At 47.3% G+C, this 26,692-nt stretch overlaps 10 protein-coding genes across 10 annotated transcripts; 3 read left to right on the top strand and 7 right to left on the bottom strand.

Annotated features, from left to right (window-relative positions):
* Positions 1–1,382: 1,382 nt before the first annotated feature.
* BO87DRAFT_318218 (sulfite reductase) lies at positions 1,383–2,360 on the bottom strand (the record flags this gene model as incomplete). Its single annotated transcript, XM_025619794.1, has 1 exon — positions 1,383–2,360. A coding segment is annotated over one exon (978 nt), but the record flags the coding sequence as incomplete, so codon positions are not given.
* A 309-nt stretch (positions 2,361–2,669) lies between these two features.
* On the bottom strand, positions 2,670–4,612 carry BO87DRAFT_400770 (MFS transporter; the record flags this gene model as incomplete). Its single annotated transcript, XM_025625554.1, has 8 exons — positions 2,670–2,711; positions 2,767–3,037; positions 3,092–3,287; positions 3,338–3,379; positions 3,434–3,765; positions 3,818–3,837; positions 3,894–4,160; positions 4,226–4,612. 8 exons carry the CDS (start codon positions 4,610–4,612, stop codon positions 2,670–2,672), a joined length of 1,557 nt encoding a protein of 518 aa, XP_025475575.1.
* A 464-nt stretch (positions 4,613–5,076) lies between these two features.
* Positions 5,077–5,841, top strand: BO87DRAFT_446568 (L-threonylcarbamoyladenylate synthase; the record flags this gene model as incomplete). Its single annotated transcript, XM_025628227.1, has 1 exon — positions 5,077–5,841. One exon carries the CDS (start codon positions 5,077–5,079, stop codon positions 5,839–5,841), a length of 765 nt encoding a protein of 254 aa, XP_025475574.1.
* Positions 5,842–5,995: 154 nt separating this feature from the next.
* Positions 5,996–7,439, bottom strand: BO87DRAFT_367743 (Zn(II)2Cys6 transcription factor domain-containing protein). The gene is made up of 2 exons (XM_025621903.1): positions 6,653–7,439; positions 5,996–6,596 (listed from the first exon to the last, which is right to left on the bottom strand). The coding sequence occupies exons 1-2, from the start codon at positions 7,379–7,381 to the stop codon at positions 6,051–6,053; spliced, it is 1,275 nt and encodes a 424-aa protein (XP_025475573.1). The 5' UTR covers positions 7,382–7,439; the 3' UTR covers positions 5,996–6,050.
* Positions 7,440–8,734: 1,295 nt separating this feature from the next.
* BO87DRAFT_446566 (uncharacterized protein) lies at positions 8,735–9,951 on the bottom strand (the record flags this gene model as incomplete). Its single annotated transcript, XM_025628226.1, has 3 exons — positions 8,735–9,145; positions 9,221–9,461; positions 9,518–9,951. 3 exons carry the CDS (start codon positions 9,949–9,951, stop codon positions 8,930–8,932), a joined length of 891 nt encoding a protein of 296 aa, XP_025475572.1. The 3' UTR covers positions 8,735–8,929.
* A 2,327-nt stretch (positions 9,952–12,278) lies between these two features.
* BO87DRAFT_400766 (arabinan endo-1,5-alpha-L-arabinosidase) lies at positions 12,279–13,376 on the top strand (the record flags this gene model as incomplete). The annotated part of the gene is made up of 3 exons (XM_025625553.1): positions 12,279–12,539; positions 12,613–13,092; positions 13,155–13,376. 3 exons carry the CDS (start codon positions 12,279–12,281, stop codon positions 13,374–13,376), a joined length of 963 nt encoding a protein of 320 aa, XP_025475571.1.
* Positions 13,377–13,804: 428 nt separating this feature from the next.
* Positions 13,805–14,607, bottom strand: BO87DRAFT_318328 (uncharacterized protein; the record flags this gene model as incomplete). Its single annotated transcript, XM_025619799.1, has 3 exons — positions 13,805–14,030; positions 14,086–14,425; positions 14,484–14,607. 3 exons carry the CDS (start codon positions 14,605–14,607, stop codon positions 13,805–13,807), a joined length of 690 nt encoding a protein of 229 aa, XP_025475570.1.
* A 2,624-nt stretch (positions 14,608–17,231) lies between these two features.
* BO87DRAFT_367740 (MARVEL domain-containing protein) lies at positions 17,232–18,173 on the bottom strand. Its single transcript, XM_025621902.1, has 2 exons — positions 17,864–18,173; positions 17,232–17,798 (listed from the first exon to the last, which is right to left on the bottom strand). Exons 1-2 carry the CDS (start codon positions 17,970–17,972, stop codon positions 17,365–17,367), a joined length of 543 nt encoding a protein of 180 aa, XP_025475569.1. The 5' UTR covers positions 17,973–18,173; the 3' UTR covers positions 17,232–17,364.
* Positions 18,174–18,371: 198 nt separating this feature from the next.
* Positions 18,372–20,451, bottom strand: BO87DRAFT_410041 (uncharacterized protein). Its single transcript, XM_025626287.1, has 2 exons — positions 18,714–20,451; positions 18,372–18,656 (listed from the first exon to the last, which is right to left on the bottom strand). Exon 1 carries the CDS (start codon positions 20,133–20,135, stop codon positions 18,762–18,764), a length of 1,374 nt encoding a protein of 457 aa, XP_025475568.1. The 5' UTR covers positions 20,136–20,451; the 3' UTR covers positions 18,372–18,656; positions 18,714–18,761.
* Positions 20,452–20,660: 209 nt separating this feature from the next.
* BO87DRAFT_419197 (uncharacterized protein) lies at positions 20,661–23,174 on the top strand (the record flags this gene model as incomplete). Its single annotated transcript, XM_025626931.1, has 5 exons — positions 20,661–22,135; positions 22,435–22,604; positions 22,658–22,733; positions 22,900–22,964; positions 23,151–23,174. The coding sequence occupies exons 1-5, from the start codon at positions 20,995–20,997 to the stop codon at positions 23,172–23,174; spliced, it is 1,476 nt and encodes a 491-aa protein (XP_025475567.1). The 5' UTR covers positions 20,661–20,994.
* Between the last annotated feature and the right edge of the window lie 3,518 nt (positions 23,175–26,692).

Genomic DNA, 26,692 nt, shown 5'->3' with positions numbered 1-26,692 from the left:
GTGGCAATTCACTCAGCAATTGAGTATCACAAACACGGCAATCATACCCACCTACCATACAGGGTAGAGGGTAGATAAAGGGTCTTGTTATACGTACCCTTCAATGCGTTGTTCGTATATTCGTATCCTCTTAGATAACTAAATATAGACTAGCTCTAACTATAAGGCTAGGCTATATCGGGTATAGTGCCAATCCCTCTCTTACATGAGTATTCTTTTTGTCATATATGTACAGACACGTAGAATTTTTTTTTTTCTTTTTTTTTTTTTTATTCTTTCTTTCCTATTTTTCTACCTCTTTCAGATTTGCTCAGGAATCTTTTCCAAAGCTCTTTATAAATATTTTTTTAAAAGCCCTATTCCCGGTAGATGCCTCCATATGGATTTAATAAGGTATTAGTAAGATGAAGTGTCTGGATGATCTCAGAGATGTTTTGGAGAAGAGCTTCTTCGAAAAATGTTAAAGGGGCTTTAGTTAGAGGATTTTAGTAGAGGGGAAAAGAATCCCAGTCACAGCTAAAGTTCGCCGGTCAACCTTGGCCGCTGCAGCTGTCTCGTTCCTCGGGTCGTGGCTCTGGCGCAAGTCGTAGACCTCGACCTACACCATGCAAGCAAGAGTGGACGGACACATCAGTGAGACCAGGGAAGCTCAGAATAATATAATGCCATAGAAGTGGCAAAAACATACAACAGAAGGGATTCGCTGGTGGTCACCCACCCAACTACTAACCTCCCGGCGTGTGGCTTAAGTACGGCTGAGCGGACGGGAAGCCCTGTTTTCCACACCCTGTGGTCGTATGTGCTTGTTCAAAGTTCAACTAGAATAAGGAAGCCTGTAAGGAATAAACACCGAATACTTGTTTTTCCTGGAGGTTACAATTTTAGGAAAGTAATAAGTATGTGTGATCACGTATTGGTGTGAGGCATGGTCAGAGTATAGTATACCAAATCCCACCATACAGGCTGATCATCAACTTTCGCATAAGTAATGCTTGACGAGCAAAAGAGGAAGTTGTGTTGGCCCTTTGCGGGACGCAGGGACATGTATATAGTATATTCGAAAGTATATCCACGGGCCCATCCTCGAAACCATCCACTTTACTAATGGAGGTAGTCCCGTCAGGGCAGTAATCCCGCGTGTGAATGGCGTTCTAAGGGAGCATTTGGCAAGAAGTTGTGCTCTTGGCAACCCCTGTCCTGTTCATACTCGTCACTGACATCATTGCAGCTGCACCACACGGTCGCCTGCATGAGACATTTGATACTTATGCCCACAGTCTTTAAAAGCAACCACCAAAAGGCTCATTGGTGATTTCAATGGCCAATTATGCACATGAAACAGTGCTTCTCAGCTACTGCTGTTCTCCAAGCGATACGTTCCCCTAGGGGACATTAGATTGTACCCAGATCTGAACAGTTGGAACATGATTTCTCCTTCCAGTTAGTGGCTGCTGTGCACCAGATTTATCCGTGGCCCTTGCTTGAACGTGATGTCTCCCGGTTCGGTGAACTTCCACTCGAAAGGAGAATAGCTGCCACTCAAACTGCTTCCGCGGTGACACAATTGCCTCATCCCAATTGTCCCCATCGAGACTGACTTCAACCCTCACAATCTCGTCTGCCCCCCATGCGCGCCCCCAGCCCTCAATGTACCCGAGACCGACAATTACATCGTCCGGACGAGGGCGGACAATCATCGAATTTGGCTCAACCCTCCAAACGGGTCTTTTCCGGACCCCTTCGGAGTCCGTTGGATCAAGCTCATTATAAAAGATAGTAGTAAATGGCCCTTTCGATCTTGTTGCCTGCACAGATAATTGACACAACCACTTTGTGGAATTCGTCCCAAACCATCCTGGAACAACTAACCTCACTGGTCCACCGCGCTCCTTAGTCAACGGCTGGCCATTCATTTCGTAAGCAACAAGAACTTCGCATGATAAAGCTTTCTTGATGGGTAAGTCCTTTTGGTACCTTTCGGCTGAGACGCCGGCAAATTCACCCGAGTCCAGCCCATCGGACCAAACAAACAGTCCTCGCTCAAGATCTGGCCGAGCAATGGACAGCAGATAATGCAGCGGGACGCCCATCCATTTGACATTGCCAATGCGCCAAACATTCTCTGTGGGAGGATTTATGGGGCTGCCGTAGCATTCATGGAAAGAGGTGACTGTCTCGGACGGCATCTTTCGTAATTGATCGAGATTGATGGAAAAAGGGCGCTCAACAAGCCCGTCTACGATGAGCTTCCAGCGCCCGGTATCCACGACGGCGGCTCCCATGTGAATAGTCTGGAATAATTTTGATTCCGATGTTAGATCCCGATCGAGTTCATGGGGTGAAGGGGGATGCCGTATGTAATTATAGCATGGAAACCACGAACATCTTGTATTACAAAGTTATATCAGAAAACTGAATATAGGAATCAAAGAAAGTGGGAAAGGATATTCTATAACCGTCAAGAAATTTGGCCGAGCCATGGTGGCCGTACCCAGGCTGTGGGCCAATGGGGTCTCGGTCAGTCCTGTGCCACTGGTTGGAACAAAACAGAGGCCGACGACCAGAGAATTATTTTTATTCCTGGTAGTAAAACGGGCAAAAGGCCACTCTGCCCACACCACAGCAGCCCGTACAGCAGCCCGAAGAAGGATTTGGATCCCCAGGAATAACTAGTTGGCGTACTTGCTCCACGAGCGCAGACGCTTTCCATACTATCGAAGAATTAGCTAAATCTCCATATTCTTTGTAGCAATGGAGATATCTTACCCGCTCCAGAATAAAAGGTAAGGGAAGCATTGCAACAGAAATAAAGCCCAACGTGCTCGACGACCATCCAATGCCGAGCGACTTCAGCATCTGCGGAGCAGCCAAAGGTAATGCACCGCCGAATGAGCTTCGAAAGAAGGTATTTCCAGCAAACACACTTGCTATATATCTTGGATAGGACTCTCCGAGGTAATTTAGTACAGATTGGAATGTGAGATAGAAGCCTGGTGCAAAGAAAGCAGTCCCAATGATAGGAACGATCCAATGTACGCTAAACCTGTGTTAATGCTGGGTTGTGCATATTAAACGGCATTGATGCGCTTACCTCTCTCGAGATGTCCAGGCGAAAATGAAGAGGCAGATCGGAATGCACACTGCTCCGATTTGACCGGGGATTAGACGCGCTTCAGGTTCGACGATGATGTCCGAATTTGCGACCCGTGGCTGGTATGAAAAGTATAACCATAGGACGTATACAATGACGGAAAGTGCGGCACCAACGAGAATACCGAAGAATGCAACTTGAATACAGATTAGTTTAGTTTCAAAGAGAGTTTGGTTAGCGACTTACGGCCTTGCTGAATATCATTGAAATGGTAGATTCCATCGAACACTATGACCTGTGAGTAATTTGTGGGCAAGTACGGCCAAAATTGGGTTAACTCACCGAATGGAAAGAACTCAAACCATAGGTACAGTATGCCATAGATGAGCATTGTATGCATGTTGACAAATAGGATCACTGGGTCCGTGCAAGAGAGTTTGAAGTCATCCACTGTTTGTCTAGCAATGCGCACGGCAAGAGATGCGCCTGGTGTATCTAATTCGGCTCGACTTTGATATGCAGGGTCTCCCGTCTGCCGACGTAGTCTTTTTGCACGGCGTAAGAGGATGTTGGTGCTCAATGTCTCGGGCAATAAGAAGAATATAAACACTGTCGTAAAAGCCGTGACACCTGAGAGAAGCCACAGAGTCGCGGTCCATGTTTGCCAGCGCTCTCTATGTTGTCCATTAGCATCAATATTGCCGAATTAGAGGGATCAACTCTTACATTACCAGAGTCCCGAGTATCTATAGTCACCTAGTTAGCTCATATACACCAAATAGCTCGACGGAAAATGACATACCGGCCCTAAAATCGGCCCGCAGACTCCACTGACCGCGTACAGGGCAATTGCATACGGGCACTGGTTAGGCTTGAAGACCTCCATCAGTGTAGCGCCTCCCACACTAATAGGTGCACTTCCGACTAGACCTCCAAAAAAGCGTAGGACTAGTATGGTTTGCAGGTTCTTGGCCAGGGCAGTCCCAATATTAAACAGGCAAAATGCAAAAGAGCCGAGAACATATACCGGAGTGCGTCCAATCGAGGGTAAATTGGACAGAGGAGAAAGCTGGAAGCATTCCGTCATTAGCAAACAAGATTAAGATCATATGTGAATGGGAAATGTCGACGCACAATGAGAGGCCCAATGCCATATGCTATAACGAAAAGGGAGAGTCCCAATGTTCCTTCGGCAGTCGTCGCACCTAAATCATTCTCAATCAAGGGAATACTCGGCGTGAATATTGCTGACGCCGCGTAGAAACTGAAGTTCAATAACATCACATCGATCATGGCAACTGTCTTCGCCAACATTGGCCAATTCCTGGGAATGTCTGGATCATCGGGTCCGCTAAAATCCACAAGGATAAGGTCAAGAGCATCTGGAGATGTAGGCGACGGACTCTCGCTCGTTGTCACTTCACTTTTCGATTTTGCATGGTCTGGGGCCCGAAAGAGGTTGCCATTGGAGAGGTAGTTGAGAATTCGGCCGAATGCACTTTCTCGCAATAAGACATCCATGCTGGAGGACACAGCACTCATGTAATGAATGATATGTAGTATGCTGTAAATTTGGCTGTGGAATATAATAGAAAGTTGTTTTATAGAAACGAGCGACAGATAGAAAGCAATCTTTACATGCTCTATGGTCCATCTATTGAAGTTTTATATATGGATGAGGAACCTACTGCAACTCCGAGGGCAAATAAATCTGTCATCGGAATTCCGAGCGTATAAATGAAATTAATTTGCATACTGAACAGATCTCCGTGGTACAACTCCGAACCGCATTGCTCCGACTAACCGCGGTATCTCCGCGTCATAATGACAGGATCGCATTTACTCGCATAGCTTGATATATTATGTTTATCCTCCCTTGTAGATTATGTGACCACACTTTCATGCATCGGGGGTACGTCCCTTTTTATCCTTCGACACCGGCCTGTATCTGAACTCCAACACAACAATACTACCGTTTTTCGTGCATGGCTCCCCGGTTCATACCCGAGCAGGGCACTGCGCCTAACGTCCCTCGCGATGCTAAACAGACCCACGACACTTTAAAAAGCGGTGGGGTCGTCATCATCCCAACTGATGTTGGTTACGCACTCTTGACGAGTACGCAGGCCGGAGTCCAGCGTATATTCTCAGCCAAGGATCGTCGAGAGGGTCACAACATCGGCATAATCGGGACATACAAGCAACATCGAGAGATCCACGTGCTTTCGGAGGCCAAGTTTGAAATGACACGGGTTTTGACAGAAGATATGGCGATGATTGTCGGGATTATTGCTAAATACGATACCGAAAACCTTCACCCGCGTTTGGCAGCTCTCGAACCGGCGACTCTATCGCAAGTCACAAAGGGTGATACGGTCAGCATAGCAGTTCCCGAAGGCCCATTTCTGCGAGAGCTCGGTCGCCTTTGTGATGATGACCCGACGGGTATGTTGACCTTCGGGACTTCTGCCAATTTATCAGGCCAAGGCCAGAGATTTCGGGTTGAGGATATTGAGCCCAAGGTGATCGATGCGGTAGACTTGGTGGTGGATTATGGTCTACAGAAATGGCAAGTGTACAAGCGCGGTGGCATGAATTTCGATGCGGAGAATATGAAGGTGCTGCGGAAGGGAGCCGGATATGAAGTCTTTCGTGACCGGATGTTGAGATGGTTCCCTCGTTTGTTGGAGGAAGCCGGTGTGACTATGGAGGAGGATCGAGAGTATCAAGCCAGAGACCCGGAGGCTTGAGTATATCAGCTTTTCTCGGATTGACCTTGCAAAAACGTCGCATGCTTGGTGCTTTGGTCTAGGAGAATCATCGCGTCGAATGTATATCCATAACTCTCTATATACAGTGAATTGCAAAACCTACACTATACATCGTACAATATAGAAGAAATGAGCGCACAAAGAATTTAAATAGCATGCAATTCACAACTGGAGTCGCATATCCTTGATTAGGACCCATGGATATGGGCACAAACACTGTACATCATCATGCCGAACTCATCAACTGTTTGAACCCAGTGTTCGATCCTTCTCCTCCGTTCCGGCTCCTCCTTCTCCGGAGATGGCCATAATTCAGATATTTCCAAGCTTCCATCTTGCCAATCTAATAGGTATCTATCGTACTCCTTATTCCACGTTTCTCGGTCAGCCGCTTCCCATAGTGTCTTATTACCCGGCGCATATACGCCTCTCAGCTCCTCTGCGACGAAATTAGGTAGCATACGGTCAGCGTTATAGATATTGCTAAAGAGGTAGAGAGTGAAAATTGCACGGCGTTTTGTGGCTGCGACAATCCAGGATTCCCATGTCGGTCTGGTCCGTGCTAACTCGGCATCACAGAAGAGGCCGTTTCGAGCGGTCTGAGATGCCATATCCATGAGGGTTATCATGATTGTGTCTGAGAAACCACCTTGAGGGCCAAAGTAGATTAAGATTGAATAGATGAGGTAGGCTTGAAAGCTAGAGAGGAGCTCGTAGTCATGTTGATTTGGACTCTTTAATCCTGTTACCACCTTTGCTTCATAACATGTGCACTAAGGGATATGCATACCTCACTAGCGAGCCGTTCCATTTCCCGTGCGACCGTATTCATGACTATCTCCTCACTCCCTGGGACTGCCTGTTCCCACATACGTACCAGGCTGTAGCAATTCGCGAGTGCTCGAGGCGTCTTATTCTCTGTGACCTGAACATGGTGAATAATAGGAGGCGGTCGTCCGTCTCTCAACATATATCGTGGATATGTCTTCAAGATCCGTGCAAGAAATTGCAGGGTATAAGGATGGCAGACTTTCGGAGTTTCACTTCGCCCGTGCGCAGGCAGGAAAAACGGCCTAAGCCACCGGTCGCGAATATCCTCTGCAATAGAGCTCGGGGTCAAATGGATCGCTTCGAAGTTCAGTACTTTTTCTTTCGACGTTGCTTCGACGGGAGGCTCCTGAGCCTGCTGGGTTGGCGGGTCCCATATGATATTGTTGGCAGAAGGACTGGGAGTATATGACAAAGATGGTGGCGTCTGCAACACTCTTGAACAGGATTCTGGGACTGAAGGAGAAGTTACACTTTGACTCTCTAACGAACCGGCTTCTCCACCATGTCCTTCTTGTAGGCGAGAGGAATTTCGCTGCCCCAAAGCCAGAGTCGTAGTACCATAATCGCAGTTTCGGCCGGTCACCCTGCATCGAGAGCATGCGGGTCGATCTAGAGTGCACCGTACCTTGGACTTAATGCAGTTACTACATGCTTTTCTTCGAGGGGGGCGACTCTGGCTTCTAGCCATTCTTTATCTGATTTTGATGTAATTCGCACTGTGAGATCTGCAGAGAAGGATATCTCGAGAATAATGAACGAAGTGTAGAAATCATCAGTCATTGCAGAGCAAACTCGATGTTCCCTTTTTCCGACCGCAACCCTCGGGTCATAGTAATGCCGCTCGGAAATGGACCACGGAAGAGGATTAGTTGAAATACAAAGTTAATTTTTCGGCCATGCTCGGAATTCCGATGGAAGGTTAATCTGCTCTCGGAATTGGAGTAGATAGTGGCTCCGTATGGAGTAGGAATAGCACTGAAGCTCAAGTCATAAGTCTGATTTTTTTATCCCTATCTCGTATGGTAACCAGAGAACCTCATTTTTCTGTTGTCTAGTTAGCAAGATTACCAACCTATTCACAGTCTGTATTCCACTAGATCTTTATAATAATGATATAAGTTTGTGAGAATACAGGCTTAACCTTCACTGGCCAGGGAATTGTCTTAATCAATCGAATATTGCACGGTAGTCTAAGGATGGAGGCTACCTAATGATTCAATTATAGTTCCTGATTCCCGGCCAAGAATTCCTAACATGCAGGGCCGCTTTCTTATCATCTTTTCCAATACTTTTCAATTTGTTGCCTTTTTCGATTGCCTTTTGAGCGGAACTTCTGCAAAAATTATCCCTGATCTAGCTATTACTGCATATTCTGCGCTATATTGAAACCTAGGAAGCGTTTGTGCCAGGAATACAGGTCAGCCTTTTCCGACGAGAGCAAGTCTTATTTATGCTATCATTACAGATTCCATAATCAGAACTGCTCTCCAAACTTGATGCTCACCGGACAGATCAGACTCGATGTTATTGATCAAAAGGTTGGCAGACTACGGTCTAGCAATTACGACGCAGTCTAAGGATCACAACTGTTGGCTAATAGAAAGCCGTCCCGGTTCCTACTTACGAGTTACAGAACCCTGCCTCCCGCGTAGCATTTATTACGGTTTGGGTGAGAAACATCGGGATCGAATATTCACAACCTGTAACAAGAGACCCAAGTGCTGGTCAACAGCCCCAAAGGCATGAAACAACGAGCTGTTATTGTCATAGTAAGCGACTAGTACAGTTGAGTTAGCTCACCAAGAATAATCAGCCCGCTCGATTTTATACTAACAAACCTCCAGCCTCTATCTCTGGTTCATCAAAGCCAGTGCGTACCTAACTATTTCAGGTATTGCAGCATTACATCTAGGTCACAGGAAGAGACTTCGTCATTTCACTATGCATTGGCATCTTAAGAAAGAACTTCACTGAGGGCAACTTATCTTATAGTCTCAAGCGTGCTTTTCATTTTATTTTATCTTATTATTATTATTTTTGGTTTATTTCGATATCTCTTCTTCTACAGCTCGTAAAAGATGAAACTAGAGGGAATGGCGTAACGCCCAAAGGAGATTCCCAGGCAGGGTATTCAGGAAGCCATCAAGGCAGACGAGGACCTTCGATGCTGTTAAATGTCAAGCATAATAGTCTTAGAGTAAGTATCTCCGGTTTGCCAAGGAAATACCACAATGCTCTAAGTTCCGTCAGGCCCAACTGGAAACTTGGTTGTATCCGTTGATGAAGGTCCAGCAGCCTGATAGCGCGTAAACAGGGCCAGAGAATCATTCCATCCCTCCTCTCCAACTTCGAATGGACATAGAGGCGACATCTCGATAACGAGTCTGTTCCCCAGGCAATGTGCCAACAGAATGCGGCCACGGCGGTTTCTCATGAACGAAAATAGCATAACCTAGGTGACGAGAAGCAAGAAGGGTTAGATATAGAAGCGTGAAAAAGCTTCCCATAAGAAATGGAGATGACATACAGGAACGACAGCATGCTTTCTGAAGTCTTTGTTTTCCAGTCGACTGATCATTACAAGGATGATAACCATGATCTCTTCCCTTAAGACCATTCCATCGATGCCATAAACGCCATGGAACATCGAGGCCTTGACGTGTGGGTGTTTATTGCCGCGCAACGTCCAGTAACAGTATGGGCCCCATTGGTAGCTTTCCCTCTGTATGTACCACGGCTGTGGAATTGGGGGCTCATCAGGAATCCCGCTGTTCACGCATAAAGTGAGTCAGGCTCGCAGCATGGTTGCAGAAAATATACGTACATATGGTGTCTCCATCCAGTCACCGACTTCAAGGCTAGCATATCACCCTGAGTGCCTTTGCGGGGTGCAATGTCCACTTCTGTAAGCAAACGAGAACACATTGTTTCCGCCCATTCCCCACCGCTACCCCATGGCCTGGACAATCTGTATCCCACCGGACATCCATTTAGGAGAACATTCTCATCACATGAAATCCTCTCATTTCCTTCCACGGGCGCAAGATTTCTTTCGTAACGTCGTAGATCCCCCTCCTTCCACGGAATGAAGTAACGCACGTTCAGCCCTGAGGTAACAGACTGGTGATCAAGGCTTACAAGTGACAGCGGCAGACGAGCGAGTACTTCGTTTGGAACAGTGCCAGTTTTAGCGTTCCAGAGGATAGAGCAGGTCTGTTCCAGCGTTTCTAAAGCTTCTTCAGCCTTGTCGTTGTCCATGATGGAGAGCCTTCTCATACTCCCCACGATTCTACCCCAGGTTCGTTTAATGGACATAGTAAGAGTGCGAGCTTTCAGCGAAAGTCGGAAAAGTTAGAAACGAATGGCGAATGACCGCGTCAGAACCCTGTCATCAGCGGAACATACTAACACTGTCACCAAAGTGTGTATAGCCCGCTAGTCCGTTTTCGGACACGACCCTTGAAAGTGAATGCCTGGTAATGATCTGAATACAGCCAACATGCTGAATAATTCTCATTGTACTCTGCGGTGATACATGCACATCTGACATGGATGATCTGGCGTCGCGTAACAGAAAAGATCATATACAGGCAGTTACTCCAAGTTATTACGGAACCTGCCACTAAAATCACCACAAAATGACCCGAGCCCATCGCCCAGCCTAGTGGACTTGCTTTCGAAGTCAGGGACAGATTGATCTCCGATAGACCGTTCTGGTGCAGCAGGCGAAAGATTCAGTTGGCAGTCATAACATGTCCATTATACTCACCTGCATGATCGCTTTCCGAGGACGATTATAAAGCGGAAATTTACTCGCTACACCTTCACGGATTCCCAATGTATCTCACCCTTTGCCTGTCAGATAGGCCTGTCATGTGAGTAATATCTTTCTAGATCAGGTGGGACAGTAAGGAAATCACATCCGGGCAGTCCGATGTATACCCGGATAAATTAATTAACTTGGCAGAGCCTGAAGCTTATCAGTGAAAGGTGGAGCTCTGAGTGAGAAGTGGATATGCACTCCGTATCCGTAATTCCGTACCTATCTTCAGAGGATTAGTGTTTCGGGTTGAAAGTTCTAACCAGTAGCTACATCTTGGCCGATACCATTTTGGGAAAGCTGTGCGCACTGTAAGCCCCAGGCCCACTGATAAAACCCTTGATGTTTGCGATCGTCTCATAGCTGACAGTGATCGCCTATAATTGACCGATCCTAACATGGACCCTGTCGCTAGAAGTGTTTGACTAGTTTAGACTGTTTGCATTATTGACCACGTCTATGACCGTATACTTTGCTGATCTTTACTCCCCATGCAGGTTGGCTTTCGACTTCTTTTTACCCAATAGTAACGTTATGTATAGACACAGGCCTGTTTGACGCTGGAATCGCTCGTATGGAAGTAAGTATCGAACCTTTTCTATGAAGAAGTGGCATCGCCGTGAACACAGCGAGATTAGCTTCTTCTATCTTCTGAAGGCAGGGTATGCGGTAGCAGCACCAGTAGCACCGCTGGCTTGAAATCTGAGACATACTCGGAGTGAATTGGTCTTAGCGGGTGACTTAGATCCCACTTCCGCCTCCTACGCAGTGCCCACTTACGATTGTGGCGCTTCAGGGACATGAAAGTGTTCCACTTCGTTGCAACGCCTGTCACCAATGAATTATTAGCGGAAGAAACACCCCCCACTATAACCAGCCCTATTCTATGTTTGTCGGCTGTCCAACTGCCGAAGAAGAGTGAGCCTGATCATGCCCTTTCGAGGCACAAAAGGATGTATTTCTACAATATCATGGCTCAGAGCGTACTTCTTTTGAAACTCACTTTCGCAGGCACAACAGTAGGCAGCAGAGCTCCATCCACAATACTATCCAGCTATGTTGGCCCACTCTGAGATTTGTGGTGACATGGGCAATCCCACCGCCTAATGAACGGTTGAACAAAATTATAGCGGAAAGGGAGACATAGGCCGGCACTTTCTGATCCGAGGTTAATATTTGAAGGATCTCGAAGCCTGAAGGGTTTTGCATTTCAATCTTGCTAAACGGGAAATTTAGATGAAGCGATGGGCTACCGTGACTGTATAGCAATATTTTGAATTTAATTGGCCCCCTATTCCTGTATGTATAACTGCGACCAAAGTAAATCTGGATATGGCTTAGCATGCGACTGCAGACATTCAGAGTCATCTTAGGCTTTGTACCTTTCCTAGCGACCCTGCGGTGGTGGATCCCTTGGTTCTGGTCGTGCCTGTTCCTTCATATTTTGAGACTGCGAAACTAAGGATGGTGCTCCATAGCCCTGTAAGCTCTCGATGATTGGTTTGTACCGGCATCCTAGACAATTCGGGTGATGTTTCCAAAGTAACATGAAATCAGTCAGGGTACAGTTGCTTTGAACATACTCCACCTTCATGTCTGCGGGTGGTACAGGGTGCTTGGGGGACACGGATGTCCAGGAGAGATATTTCACCTGAAAACCCCTTTTCTCGTGCCCAGCTGAGAATTATAGGCTTATTTATTTATTTGGGGACGGCCCTGACTGCTTTCCTAAGTACTACATCACCTTCTGCCTCTTTCTCAAGCCATGTTTTTGAATCTTGCAGCCCTCGCCATCCTCCCCGGCTTGGCCTATGCCTACGCCAACCCTGAGCCGTGCTCGGGTCTATGTGTCATTAGTGACCCTGGTCTCATGCGTCGCGTATCCGATGGCAAATACTTCCGCTTTTCCACTGGTGGTGAGATCACGTATGCCACCTCGGACTCCCTGAACGGCCCCTGGGAAGGGGTTGGATCTGTTGTCCCTGCTGGTTCAAAGATCAACCTCGCTGGAAACACAGACTTGTGGGTCAGTTGCGGAGTCCAGACTGTACGCTACGCTACTGTTTGCCTCACATTGCTAATACCCTGTGTCAATAAAGGCACCCGATATTCATTACATCGAGCAAACCTACTACGTATTCTATGCGGTCTCCACGTTCGGCACCCAGAATTCTGCCATCGGCCTCGCCACCTCCCCTACCATGGAGCTCAACACCTGGACTGACCACGGATCGATCGGCGTTTCTTCTCACAGTGGCAAGCTTTACAATGCCATTGATCCCAATCTCATCAAAGCTGATGGGGCTTTCTACATGAACTTTGGCTCTTTCTACGACGACATTTACCAAGTTCCGATGAACGCAGCGGGAACCAGGTCTGCTGGCAGCTCTGCATACAACCTTGCCTTCAACTCCACGGGAAGTCAGGCCGAAGAAGGAGCATACATGTACCAGCACGGTAACTACTACTATCTTTTTTTCTCGTCGGGTACATGCTGTGGCCTTGACACCGATCGCCCGGCCCCTGGCGAGGAGTATAAGATTATGGTTTGTCGCAGCACCAAGGCTACCGGTGGATTTGTAAGTTTCTCCAGGTTATGGGTTCTGGTGGTTTGTTCTCTAACGCTGATTCAAACAAATAGGTCGATAAAGATGGCAATGATTGCCAGGCTAACGGCGGTACTCCCGTTTTAGAAAGTCACGATAACGTCTACGCACCTGGTGGCCAGGGTGTCTTTGATGATCCTGAATACGGACCGATCCTTTACTACCATTACCTCAACACTGACATCGGCTATGCTGATGGCGACAAGCAGTTTGGCTGGAATGTCATTAACTGGTCTGGCGGATGGCCCTCTGTCTAAGCTTCTGCTTTTGCGCGTTTTTGAAATGTAAACTGGGGTGAACTGGCTCTATGTGCATTATGGTTGCTGAGTTTATGTTTTGTTTGTGTACAATATCCTTCTCCCTCGCATTCTGAATCACATACAAAGTGAAATACTAGATAGAAATACATGTCACAACTATTCAAATGCTAAAGCCCATCCCATTGACGAGTTCAGCGTTCGGTTCTGATGCATCGACGCATCAATGCATTTCATAACCTCACTGGGCCGTGCAAACGCTTCAACAAACGCCGGTACATCTCTCGGGAGTGTTTTCTAAGACTGAGAAAAGATCCTCTTAACAAAACAACCCATATTGCTGCGCATCTGACCAAGCGCCGAAAGGAATGAATCGCCGGCGTCCAAAGCAAACGTAACTACTGGTTCGCTCCCATAATTTCAGTATCTCAACTAACGAATCGAGCCTTGTCCGCCAGCAAAACAATGGCTAAAATGATGACAGCCAATTGTTCCATACAGGCTGGATCGTTCACCCGCCAGGGGCCACATCTCTGGATGACTAAGAAGTCATCATTACCAATTGCTCCCTTTTTGAGGTATTCATGGTATGACACCTGCGCCTTTGCGAATAGGAGATAGATCTCGTTCGCGTACTGCGAAGTTAGGAGGTGACTGCTGTTGTTAGCATACATTCAAACAATACAGTTCCAAGTGCAGCAACACTTACTGGCCATTCAGGAATACCGTGGAACCGTTTTTCTTGATCAGCCCGACTAGCTCTGCCGTCTCCTGCATAGAAACCGTTGCCGCGCTTTGATCTGTATGACCGAGCTGTTTTCTCTTTACTTCGCAAAGACCCCGAGTTTTACCACTATTCTTGGTCACCATGGCGCCGTCGGTGATTGTTGTAAATCGAGCGTTAGTAAAATCCAGTTGAAACGAGACGCGTTCAATGGTCCACTTCACATCATGATTGCCGGACAGGCCTGTAACAGCTTGTAAAAAGAGTAGAAGCGCAGCGTTCACAACTGCCTCGTCTGAGGCGTAATACTTTCCTCCGGGGACCTCTTTTCATCGCAATCAGCTATCAGAGCTGAAAACATAGTGGGCCAATTTCTCACTAACCTTGGTTGCCAGTCTCGAGCCAGGGGATGGATCCTCTTAACTTTCTTTTTCTGTTCCTGGTGGTGGGAGTGTCGGGCGGCGGAATGTAGTTCAAGCAGTCCTCCTGATAGCGTAGGACGGGCATAAAGGAGCCGGCCCACAACGGATCCGATTCGACCAAGTTGTCAGCTGGTATCTTGGCCTCTATCAACGCCAGGTATCTTTTGAATTCCTTAGATCCATCAACAACTTCGATGGCTTGTTTCAAAGTTGCGTCGTCAATGCCATATTCAAAAATTCTCTGATAAAATTGATCCCTAGGTCGAGGGAAAGGCCATATAGTCCGAAACATAACAAATTGTTTACGAAGCACTTTGCTTCCTGAGGCCATCTTCTTAATCGAATGTAGCGTCGAATTTTTTAACTTGCCCAATTTCTCCAGCATCTTCCAATCGTCTTGGGTCTCAGGTAGTGCGAAGCTACCAGCCCAGCTGTCTTTCTCCACCTCCTCAGTCTTCTTCTTGGCATCTGGGTCGCTCATCTTTCGTTCAGAGTTGGGGTGGCGTTTCGTTCAGTAGACACTCGTTGTGTTGCAGCAGATTTTATGGTGAAAATGAGATTATATGTGTTGCAGCAGTTATGGTTGGTGCACGAGGACGAGAAAGAGAGAGGCGGTCCTGTGTTTCTCAAAATGCCTGAACTGGGACCATGTAGGAGGTAAGGCAGACCTTCTCACCTCTCTCACCTACAATTGTTTCTCAGGTGGCCTATTCACTCGAATTACCAGCCCACGGTATTCTATGATGTTAGGCTTAGCCCTAAAAAACAATTCACCACTCGCACAGACATACATACAATCCTCGTGCACAGTCATCTACTTTGAATATACGGTCTCTTTCAGCGCAGCTCGGTGTTACCTTTCTGTAACACACAAGCCTCAAAGCTTAGTATTCGAAGTAAATGTTCACTGGGGTAAAAGATGTTCGGCTGTAATGTGTGTATATATACTATGTCCGGGGGTGTTTGCATTGGACCGATTACTATGCAACCTGAACTCCCACTAGATCGGAGGCAGATCTGTCATCCCGAGCACACCTGGTACCAAGGATTATGGGCGTCACCCAGAAGCTGGTAAAGTTGTACAGACATATACTACTAGTGGTAATAAATGGGTACAAGTACAGCACGGTTCTGTCTGGCCGACAGTCAACGAGTGAACAGTTTAAACTCCTAGTAGTACTACACTTGATAATACCTCTCTATGCTGATGTATCGATTGACTGTTTATGTGCAGCGAACCGAATCTGTGAAGGGTGCTTGCCTGGTGATGTTTTCTAAGCACGAGAACCTGTCAGACGGCTTAGAATCATGATCTTTATGCGGTACGGACTCGGTAAAACAAAGGCATGTTCAAACTCAAAAGGCGTGCACTTTCTCATTTTATCAATATATGGTTGGCCAATTCAATATGAGCTCTGCAAACTCTTGCGTCATTTTAGTAGATAGCCAAGCCGTTAAGCTAGGACCCATTTCCCTTAGTTAGTTGTGTATAGAATGAAGCAATATTATCTTACCTGCCTTCACTTTAGCTGCCCCTTCCCAGCAAGAACTGTTCCAAGTTTTCGATCCTCCTGCGCCTCGGAGAGGCTAAAACGTGGTTGTCCTCGCCATGTCCAGGCTTTTGTCGGGTAATATCGATGAACCTCACGAATGACGATGGACGGTAGCTATGTTCTATATGGCTGTGATTCCTGTGCTCGCTATGCTCAGACATGGGGTGATGTCGCTGTTACCTATTCAATACAATGAAGCTAACCGATAACCATAAGCTGCACATTGTTTCTCCTCAATATCTCACACAGTCTCCACAATGCCACAGTTTTATTCAATGCACCAATTGTGCCTTTCGGGCTCTCTTTCCAACTGATCTATAAACGGGGACTGAAGAATGATCGCAATCCATGTTAAGCGCCTGATAAGATTCTGAATGCAAGCATTGCGATTCGCAACTTCCTTAGGTGTTGTCGGCAAATCATTGCCTCAGGAACTGGACCGAGTAGACAACCCTCCACCCTTCTGCATTTGATTAAGAGGGTTATAATAAACACAACATTTAAATTAAAAGAATTTGGCAACCATATTAACTTTATGCAACGTGAATCTGATACATACGACCACAGGGTGTGGAAAACAGGGCTTCCCGTCCGCTCAGCCGTACTTAAGCCACACGCCGGGAGGTTAGTAGTTGGGTGGGTGACCACCAGCGAATCCCTTCTGTTGTATGTTTTTGCATCACTCTTTCTCTTTTTGGTAAGGAGTGTAACGAACGTAGAGTACAAACTCTTCTTTCTACAAGGAGTGGGTAGATATATTGATTTCCATTTCTGTACTTTTTCCTTTAATTCGCACAAATAAAGTGAAAGTTTCTGATTACGCTAAGTGAATAAAAAACGGCGTGCATTCTGGACGGTGTGATGATGAGTAAAAGGACACTGGTCATAAATAGGGCTTTGAGTTTCACCAAATTAGAGTCTCGGTGATGATTAAATATAATATATATGTATATATATTCCTACTTCACAACTGACTCCGGGAAATCGGGTCCTACTAGCTTAATGGCTTGGCTATGTAGCAAAGTAGCGCAAAAGTAGATTGCAGAGCTTATCCTGGTTCTGGCACCGGATGTTGCTGGAATAAACCCATGCACTAGGTTCCCAGTATTCCCGATATTCTTGTTCGCCCAGACTGAAGAAACTAACTCTGTATATGCTCTAGCATAACCTCTATTTATTTCGAGGCGTCTCAACAAACACGATACAAAAGACATAGAAAGTATGTTTTTGGGCATCTGTGTTGGAAATCATAGTTGTGTTGCTCACTGGGAATGTCATCATCCCGTGCCTTAAACTGGTGTCGTGGTCTCGATGGTCGATGTCTTCTGCCGGCGAGTGCTGTTAAAGACAAGCTTTATGGTCGGAATAGTCGTAATCACAAACACCAGCCATTCTAATGCGCCGAAGACTATTGCAACCTTGAGCAACACACAGTCATTCTCTTCCGCCGGACACGGATTACTCCCCACATTAACAGCCACGGCAATGAAACCCGCGAGCCATGAGAGAAGAGCCACAACCTCAACAATGACAGAAACAGAGCCAATCACTGCATGCTCTGCGAAGCTGATTCCTGCAGTGAAGAAGAGAAAGATAACGCCCAGAAATGTCCACCCAGCACAAAACATCAAGAAGCCCCACTCGTCAGGGACGCCGGCGTAAGCGTAGAAGTTGCCGTATATGAAGTGCACGTAGTCAGTGTGGCCGCGATAGACGTGGATAGCTAGGCGATGGTAGTTAGACTTAATGGATGTCTTGATAGAGTTGTATGCATTGGTGGGTTCATACCGCAGCCGTCTGTACCCATGACGATGATGGCGAAGATGAGCTGTAGCGCTCGCAGGGTAACGTCGACTGTTCTATTCGCTGCTATGTTTATCGCCATTTTCTGGGCCATGATATGCAACGCTCTGTGATTGAGTCTAGAGCAGTGATTAAAAACGTCGAGTTAACGAAGAACTGAGGAATACGGCGTAGACGAAGAGATAGAGATCGTAGACTCAGGGAGCGGGATGCGGTCCTCTTAATAACCTGCCCCGGCAGTCAGCCAGCCAGTAATCTAGACTAAGAATTATTTTGGTGCCTGAAGAGATCTAACTCGTTTGACTATACTGCTAAAAGCCATCCCAGTCTCTCTCCTGCCTTTTTGATGTCATCCTCATGCATCCTGCAACGATATTGACGGATATGAGGGCGCTGCGGCGGGGCCAAGCCAAGTCAAAATGTGATTATACTCGATTGAGGACTAGAGGAAGCGTAAGCAAGACTAGGCTACCGACCAATATATCATACAGACCAATAAGCATCAATAAACTGTCAAAAGACCGAGATGATCTCCACTTATGCACCCCTCGAGTCTTTACTTAATCCGGTTTAGCAGCAACAAACACCGAGCTGAGCTCCACCAGCACTTTAACGGCGAATGGAAGGCATCAATCAGACCCCCGTGGGATGTTAAATAAAAGACCCGACATCGAGATAATACATTGCCCATGCACACGTAAGGCCAATAAACCACCACCCGATTCAAAACAGATAATATGTGGTTCTGAATGGATATTGTTATGTGTTCGGCACAGGACTAGGAAGGGGTCAGGGATGCGAGCAGCTTAGCGGGAGTTGATGGGTCTCTCCATACATATATAGCGATCAGCCGCTTCCGTGCACAATTGAGCTAATGAATATCTTATATCTCGATAGTTTCTGACCAGTACATCCAACCATCCTGGCAGGAATAATCAGTATGTCCCCACCCTTGCATGAGAGGGGGGTTAGGCCGCTGGAAAATAACTTCTACGACGCGGCGGCTGTCTCCCAAGGAGTTTGGAGACACCGAGTAACCGTACACTCTCTGTCCTTCGACAATGTCGCAGGCAGCCAGAGGAGCGCTGGGAGAAGAAGGAACACTGGAAGACGTCTCTAGGGCGGCCAGTCGAGCACCGATGGCCGCCAGGATTCGTCCATCGGCAGGCCCCTCGCGGCTTTGTTCGTTAAGTAAAGTCGTCGCTAAAGCACGCAGTGACGGATTTCTGCACTTGATGCTCACGATAAAGAGAGGGCTAACAATTCCCGGGCGCGTTGAGAAGCGTTTGAAAGCACTGGGTTTGGTCCGCCGCCTAAGCCGCGCCGACGCGGCAGCATCACTTATTATGCTTTGAAATTGGTCATGATGTTCATCGTACGCAGTTTCGTACGGGCTGTGAGCACACAAGATGAAAATTAACGCCGATGTTAGCTGTGTCCGAATCGCATAAATCTCAGCCAGCATGTCTAAATCTCTCGGCGTCGGCGTCGCGGACGAACAGCGGGCTTGCAGCGGCGTGGCGAGCGCTGCAAGGCAATCAAGAACAAAATGACAATCAGCCGCCGCATCAGATTGAGCCTTACACATGGTGGGATCATGCTCTTTCCAGTTAGTATACGTGTATCGCAAGTGTGAAGCCTGCTCAATGAACTGATAGGATCGATAAAGGCAGTGCATTGCGGCGTCAATCGCAAGCTCGGGTTCACAGAACGCATCGTCTCCAGTCGGTACTCTGGGAAAGTCCAGGTACATATATTGCGGTGTCTGGGACAAACCGTAGCTGCCAATGAGGAGGTTTATCTTTACTAGTGCATCTTTGATAGTACTGAGAATGTCGGCAGATGAAGCTTGCCAGCGACGCTGCTCGGCCTTCGTCAGGATCTGTACGGCCCCAAGGAAATGAGTGAACGCATTTTGCTCGTGTTGGCTTAGGATCTCCACGTAGGCTAGGACCATGGATGCCAGAGCCAGGGACTCTGCACCGATGCTCTCATTGTGAAAATCAGATCGCAGCCTTGCTAGAGCTGGGCCATAATAGTTCCAGGTGGAGTATGGCCGATGGCCGATCAAGTTTATCTGCGATGATTCATACGCCGCCCCGAAAGCGACCGCGGCGGCCTTGACACATTCGACCTGACTCGATAGCTGGAGAAATATACGTCCCCAAGCACTATCTTCTCGCGGAGAACAGCCTCTGTTATCTAGAGACAACACATGAGCTGCAAGATAGCTTAACCTTTCCGCATGGCTGTCCATTGTGACCCCACATTTCAAAGCAGGTTGCAAAGCTGATGACAATGATGACTTGGGCTCATGGCTGTAACCGCCGCACACTCGACCAGCTTGAAGGCATCGCCGACACAGGGGCTTTTGCTCGTCGCACTTGACCCGACGTGCCCTGCATCTTGGTCAGTCGACTTTGTGCCATGATGGCAAGATGAAGACCATGCCATACTTGCAAGTCACGCAGCCTCGTTTTGATTGCGAAACAACGACGCGGACCCGCTTTGATGAGGGAGCGGATGAGTTATTGCCGGATCGCGGAGCTTTAGAGAGGCTATTATCATTCGAAAGCCCCTCCATGATTGCCGCAAAGCTGATGTTGACCAATGTAAAGAGGACAATATTGGTCCATCAGCCGTGGCTGGGTTTAGTGCATCCTCGGACCGGAATAACTCCGGATCCAACCCAACCCTTAGTGCTGACTTGACAAGCAACTTTCGTCTTCTAAAGGACTCTCTGACATACCTGAAGTCATTAATAGAAGTCACCGCTGCCAACGAAACTTCTCTGAATAACAACTTATATTCATCTAGGCAACGGAGGTGTTAATATCACGTAGACATCATATGAAGTCTGTGACAGCATATCCCGCTGGCTAGAATGTTGGTGATCAATCTGGGGGTGGGGTCCCTTGTCAACTGCTTAAGCCGTTCTAAACCAACCTTATTTTCCCTGATGGTCCCAAGGGTTGCATTGGATCATCCCTTCCTTTGTCTCCCTCCCCACCCCTTGAATCCTCACCTTCCGTTTCTCTCTTCAAATTCCTTCTCTCCCCAACTACTAATGTCTCCTGTTTCACGGCGGCCCTTTAGGCCTTCTTGCGAATCCACAAATGACTAATCTATCACGTCTTCGTCACCTAATTTCTGGTAGATCATCTCTACATCCAACGGGCTTATTGTTAGGCGTATTCAGTGTTCTTTACCTCCTCTCAATCAGCTATTACCGTTCAACAAGCTACCGCGACCCTACATCCAATTTTTTCGATCCAAATCGTGCCTACGAACAACGCTACTCCGCCCACCGAATCCAGGAAGCGAAGACTTTTCTCAGCAGGGCTGGCGATTTCCCTTCCCGAGCAAAGCCACTCAGTAATAGTCAGGCTACAATTTGCGTGGGGATAGTGACGGTTCGCCGAAGAAGAGCACAGTATGTAGGGTTGACAATCGCCTCCCTTCTGGGGGGTCTTACCGAATCGGAACGAGACACTATATTCCTTGATCTGCTCATTGGACATACTGATCCCTCTACCCACCCAATTTTCTCGGAGAAGTGGGTAGAAGTCCTACCCGACCGCGTCCTCCTGTACCCGAAAGAGGATGACCCCGATTACGAGCAAATCCGCGAATGGGAGGAAGGAGGATGGTATCGCAACAAGACCATCTACGATTTTACGCATTTGATGAAGGATTGTTATGATACTGGTGCAGATTATGTCGCTATGGTTGAAGATGATACATTGGCTGCCAAGGGCTGGCTTTCTTCTACGCTACACGCACTTGACGTGATCCAGCAGCGCAGCATAGCAGGGCAAGACTGGGTCTATCTTCGCCTCTTCTATATTGATGACCTGCTTGGTTGGAATTCGGAGGAGTGGCCGAGATATTATGCATTGTCTTTTGTTGCCTGGGCAGCCGCAACAGGGTTCGTGGTGTTCATGAAGAGAAGGTTTTTCAAAACAACACCCTCGAGTGCGATCTGGATAATATCCCTTCTTTTTATTCCAGCATTCATCGGACTACACTTCATCGCAGGACGGCAGACAATCTGGCCCATTCGTCCCGGCGTCCATGAAATGAACAAATACGGATGCTGCTCGCAGGGCCTGGTATTTCCGCGTTCGATAGTGCCGCGATTTCTGGAACATACCGACCTAACCACCGACTGGTTGGTTGATATGATGGTCGAGAAGATTGCCGACAAAGAGGAATGGAATCGTTATGTGGTAGTGCCCCCAGTCCTCCAACATATCGGTGCGACAAGTTCGAAAGGTTATGGATTTGACAAGTCGGCAAAGACAATCTGGAATTTCAGATACGAAGAGTATCCCTATTGATAGGCAGCTCACCGACTGGGTTTACTTGCCTGCCATATATGCCTCCTACTACTGTATAATATCTAATATAGCGAATAGCGATTAGTCCCTGATGATTAATCGCTCTATCAGCTTTGATAGGTCCGACTGAAAGGTGAAAGGTGTTAGCCTGGTATAATCTGAACCTGGAGCTATAGCAGTAGCATTAGAATCGCCAAACTGGTGTGTCTGAGCTAGGTTCAGTTACTATTCTCGCCGCCACATTCTCCCAGACCAGTTACGCAAGCCTGTTAGCGGAGGACGCTGTAGCTGCGTATCTGAATAGCGAACAACAACAACAACAACAACAACAACAACAGCGCTACGCACGTCTGCAGAATCAATACGGTCATCTAACTGGTAGGACAGTAAGTTACTGGCAGCTGAAAAGAAATTCCTCAAAACTTTCAAACCGTTGTAGAGCTCCAGTGATAACAACGTGGGCCAGGCAGCCAGCTGCGGGGAGGCGCTACCTTCAAAAGGTAGGCGGAGCGTAGGTATGTCGGCTGCGACAATCGTTTGTAGTTGTTGTGCTACGCGTGTTGCTTTCCAAATTCCGCCGGAGCATATTCATCAGACACAATATGACGTTGACCCTGGCTCGATTCCCTCTCACCGCTATACTCTGTTCGTCCAAATCTACAGCTTGTTTTCTCCATTAAGCGCCAGAGAGGCCAGTACCGCCATTCAGACGAAGATGTGAGGATCCAGGTGGTCTTACATTCACCGTAAGCTTAAAAGAGACGCGCGTCTGAGTCTCTCGGCTCAAGACTCTAGTCTTTTGGCGGATACCCTAGCGCTGTGGATTCCAGAAGACTTACTGCCTGAAGCAACCAGGCTGAACTCTGATAGAACTAGTATGAAGACAAATATATGTCTGTGTCCTCCATCTCTGCTAATATAAATTTAACTAGAACTACCCCGAAAATGTGGGGTAGACATCTCAATCAACAACACCCAGAGTCCAAATAATTTCTTGTAACGGCCCCTTTTATACTATTAAGCCAACTTGGGCCAGTCCAATATAGGATTCCTGTATTCTCGCAGTCACGATAAAAACGCAAAGTTATTCCGAAATCCAACCGACCAATCGGAACGCTCATCCCCAGTCCCTTGTAGATGCCTCGAGGGCGACCCCCGAGAGGGCAATCCCCAGTGGAACACACTTCCCCCATTTATCGCGTGTTTTTGCTCCCGCATTCTCCCTGCGATCCCTCGCAAGCCTCGTTCCGTGCGTCCACGTGAGCCCCCCGTGTGTCTGCTCGCTCCCGTCGCTGTCCAGTCGAAGACTTCAGTGGCTTTTGAAAATATTGCTGGTATGGCTTGAGATCACCCCGATATCACCTTCAGCTGTGTCCAGCGTATCGAAACCGCTCACATCATCAACAGGCTGCAACTGACTAGTATCCACTGCGTTCTCACCGTTCTCGGCCTCTTTGGATCCCATGTTTACATCAGTATCACTGGTCGCAGTCGTGGTTGAACCTATAGGCTCTGGCCCAGGAACAGGAAGATTCGGTGGGTTGTGCACAATCAACGCCATTTGTTCTGCCGGAGTGGTTCAGGCAGGTGTATATTTAGAGGTTGGTCCAGTTGCGATAACGAAAGCCTGCTTGTGCGTATGTTTAGTCCTATTCCAATGTGGTCTTTCAGCAGCCGCGGGGATTGAACTCACCACACTTTGTACGAACATGTATTCGAGGAACCTCTCTCAGATGCTTTTGTAGGAGTGTCATCCAGGGTGGTTACTATTACACCACCCAGCTACCCGGCGACCCATAGTCATGGCATGACTACTGCGTCTTGAAACAACCATTCATAATTCTTGCTTATACACGTTCGTGCCGTCTGATAGTTCGCCGTCTGTAACGATTCTATCGAGAGCTCTTTGAGTTTCCGTGAGGCTAATTCTGCTTCCGGGCCTAGGAACATTATATTTGGTAAGGCCACCGGCCTTGTAGTGCCTTGAGTGGCACCTCAGCTAATCATTATTTGCTTCATTTCATGAAAGTTTCCGCTGCTTTCTTCAATCAAGTTTATATCTATGCCTTCAGATAGGCATGAATTTGGCTTTCATCTATCAATTGCCGGATTGTATTGATTATCTGCCTTTTTCATTGGCAGCCATACCAAAATTTAGTATATCTCAGAGCATATTGTGTTTGGAAATCCTGTAATATAGATTACACGGGACTTGCTCTTTCTAGCGTATGAAAGTCATACTCTCTCATCCTTTTGATTCTCACAAATCCAGTGAGTACGATCAGACGGCGCTGAACATAACGAATTGTTTCCGCACAACATTGCTACCTGATGGTATCTCTATCATCCGGTTTATGATAGCGTTAGTAATATGATCGGAAATGGCTAGAAGCCGCAGACGTCCTCCACGCAGAAAAGCATGTATCATTTACATCAGGTCCAATAAGAGATAAATGGGGCATAGACTCAGGTCATCGTTGACTGGCTGCATCATGAAAGAAGGAGCATGGCCAACTTACGCAGCAGCGGAAATAACAGGCTTTACGCCTCGTCTAAATCACAATATTCAGCACGGTGCAAGGCCAATAATGCAGCTCACAGAATACATACAACATTCGTAGTTCTTGCTTGAGCACATTCATTTTATCTGATACCCTGCTGTCTATTCCTGCTCCGATGGCTGACACTTCGCTAGAGTTCTCTGAGTGTCTGTAAAGCCAATCCTGCTTCTAGGTCGGTGTGGGAGCATAAAAGACTGTACAACAATTAGTGTTCGCACTGTGACGGCTAGTACAATCAGTAAAACGTACATTCTTGTAAAGACCCCGATAAGGAAGTAAGGGAATAGCATTGCGCGTCTTCGTTCCCTGGTTTGGAGTAGAAACAACGAGGCAGGATCCCTACAGTGGCTACTATAGGAGGATTTCCAACCTCTTGGCGGTACGGTAGTTGGTGTTGAGACAAAGGGTCGAGGGGAGATATTTGACCTATCTAGATCTCAAGAGATTGGATTAGTGATTGGAAGAGGTGGTGGTCGGGGACCAGGCAGGAAGAAGAGGCGAAGGATCAGCTGACCGGGGCCGAAGTGAATATCGAAACAGATAAATTACAAGGACAGCTCTTAGCAAGTACTCAGACAAGCAATTCACCCGAAATTGAATCCATACACACGAACAAAGAACCACAGCGGGTCAGGTACGGCTGTAACAGTAATTTTGGTTCGTGTTAGTCGGGAACGGTAGGTACTTAGTAGTGTATTGCATCCTCTACTTTGTTCTTTCTCCATTCTATATTCTCTTCCTGTCACACCTCTCACCTCTCTCCTACTTCCCTTTCTTTGTTATATCCCCTTATCTACTCTGACAAATCCATGCTGCCTCCATCTACTTCCACCCTTCTGGCACTTTTTCTCATTATCCCGGAAATGTGAAGCTTGATTTCTGCGGGACGCACGATGGGGCGCGTCCCGCTTCCGTCAATTCTGTCGCTTCTGATCCAGTCAGGGGCTTGAAGTGAGTTCTGCTCTAAGAGCTGTCGAGTAGGGTGGGCCTCATGGGCATGAAGATGCCCGATGCAACTTCCTCACCCTCTGTCGGGGCCTTTATAAACTTGTACGTTAAACGTATCTGTTACTGTGTGAGTACTAATTCTCCTGCAGTCTCTTATGATGCCGAAAAGATCTGGAAGCAGAGTTAGAATGCGGCTGCGTAAGTAGCCCGTGATCTTTGTCCAACACAATATTGATATCGAGGGCTAACTCTTGCAATATGTCCCAGAATGGGTATACAGATCACGCACAATTAGAAAACAGTGGGCCTCACCGACACCCCACGGGCCCTCGACACCGAAGTCACTATAGGAGTCGAGTAAGTACGATCCAAACTCTACGTGCTGATCGCCGCACTAACACGCCAGTAGAGAGCCTGAGAACATTGCAAGCACAATGAATACTGGTAGGCCCCCATGTGAAGTCTTGCAGAAAACTATACTGATTATGGTCTTCTCTAGTCATTCGCTGAAAAAGAACGAGTCAAAGGTCGTGCGACTGGCATATTCGGACAAGGCGACGAATCCGGAGGAAAGGATGGCACATTGGCAACTGGGATCATATTGCAGGCACATATGCCGATCGTGGGCGGTATTACGAGGGTGGATCAAGTGCGAAGATCAGTTCAAAATAGGGCATTCTTGATAGTATTCATGTTACCCCTTGTCGAGGTTATCACAAAGATCACCAATATAAAGAAGAACCTCAAGAACAATTAGCAGTCCTGCCGGCAAGTCATCGCAAGCGAATACTGATAGGGGGACTCATGGATTGAACCTGACTTCTGCCTGCTGCTAGAACCATTTATTGGTGCAATTGGTGGGTCGGTACGCAGTGAATACGGAAAACTTCCAAGTTGTGACAACCAGCTTAGCTCGTCCCGTCCCCAAGATCGAGTCACTATGAATGCAGTGTATTGGACCAACA

Source organism: Aspergillus neoniger (genome assembly GCF_003184625.1).
Source record: "Aspergillus neoniger CBS 115656 unplaced genomic scaffold BO87scaffold_40, whole genome shotgun sequence".
Classification (NCBI taxonomy): domain Eukaryota; kingdom Fungi; phylum Ascomycota; class Eurotiomycetes; order Eurotiales; family Aspergillaceae; genus Aspergillus; species Aspergillus neoniger.
This window is presented reverse-complemented; position numbering and strand designations above follow the sequence as displayed.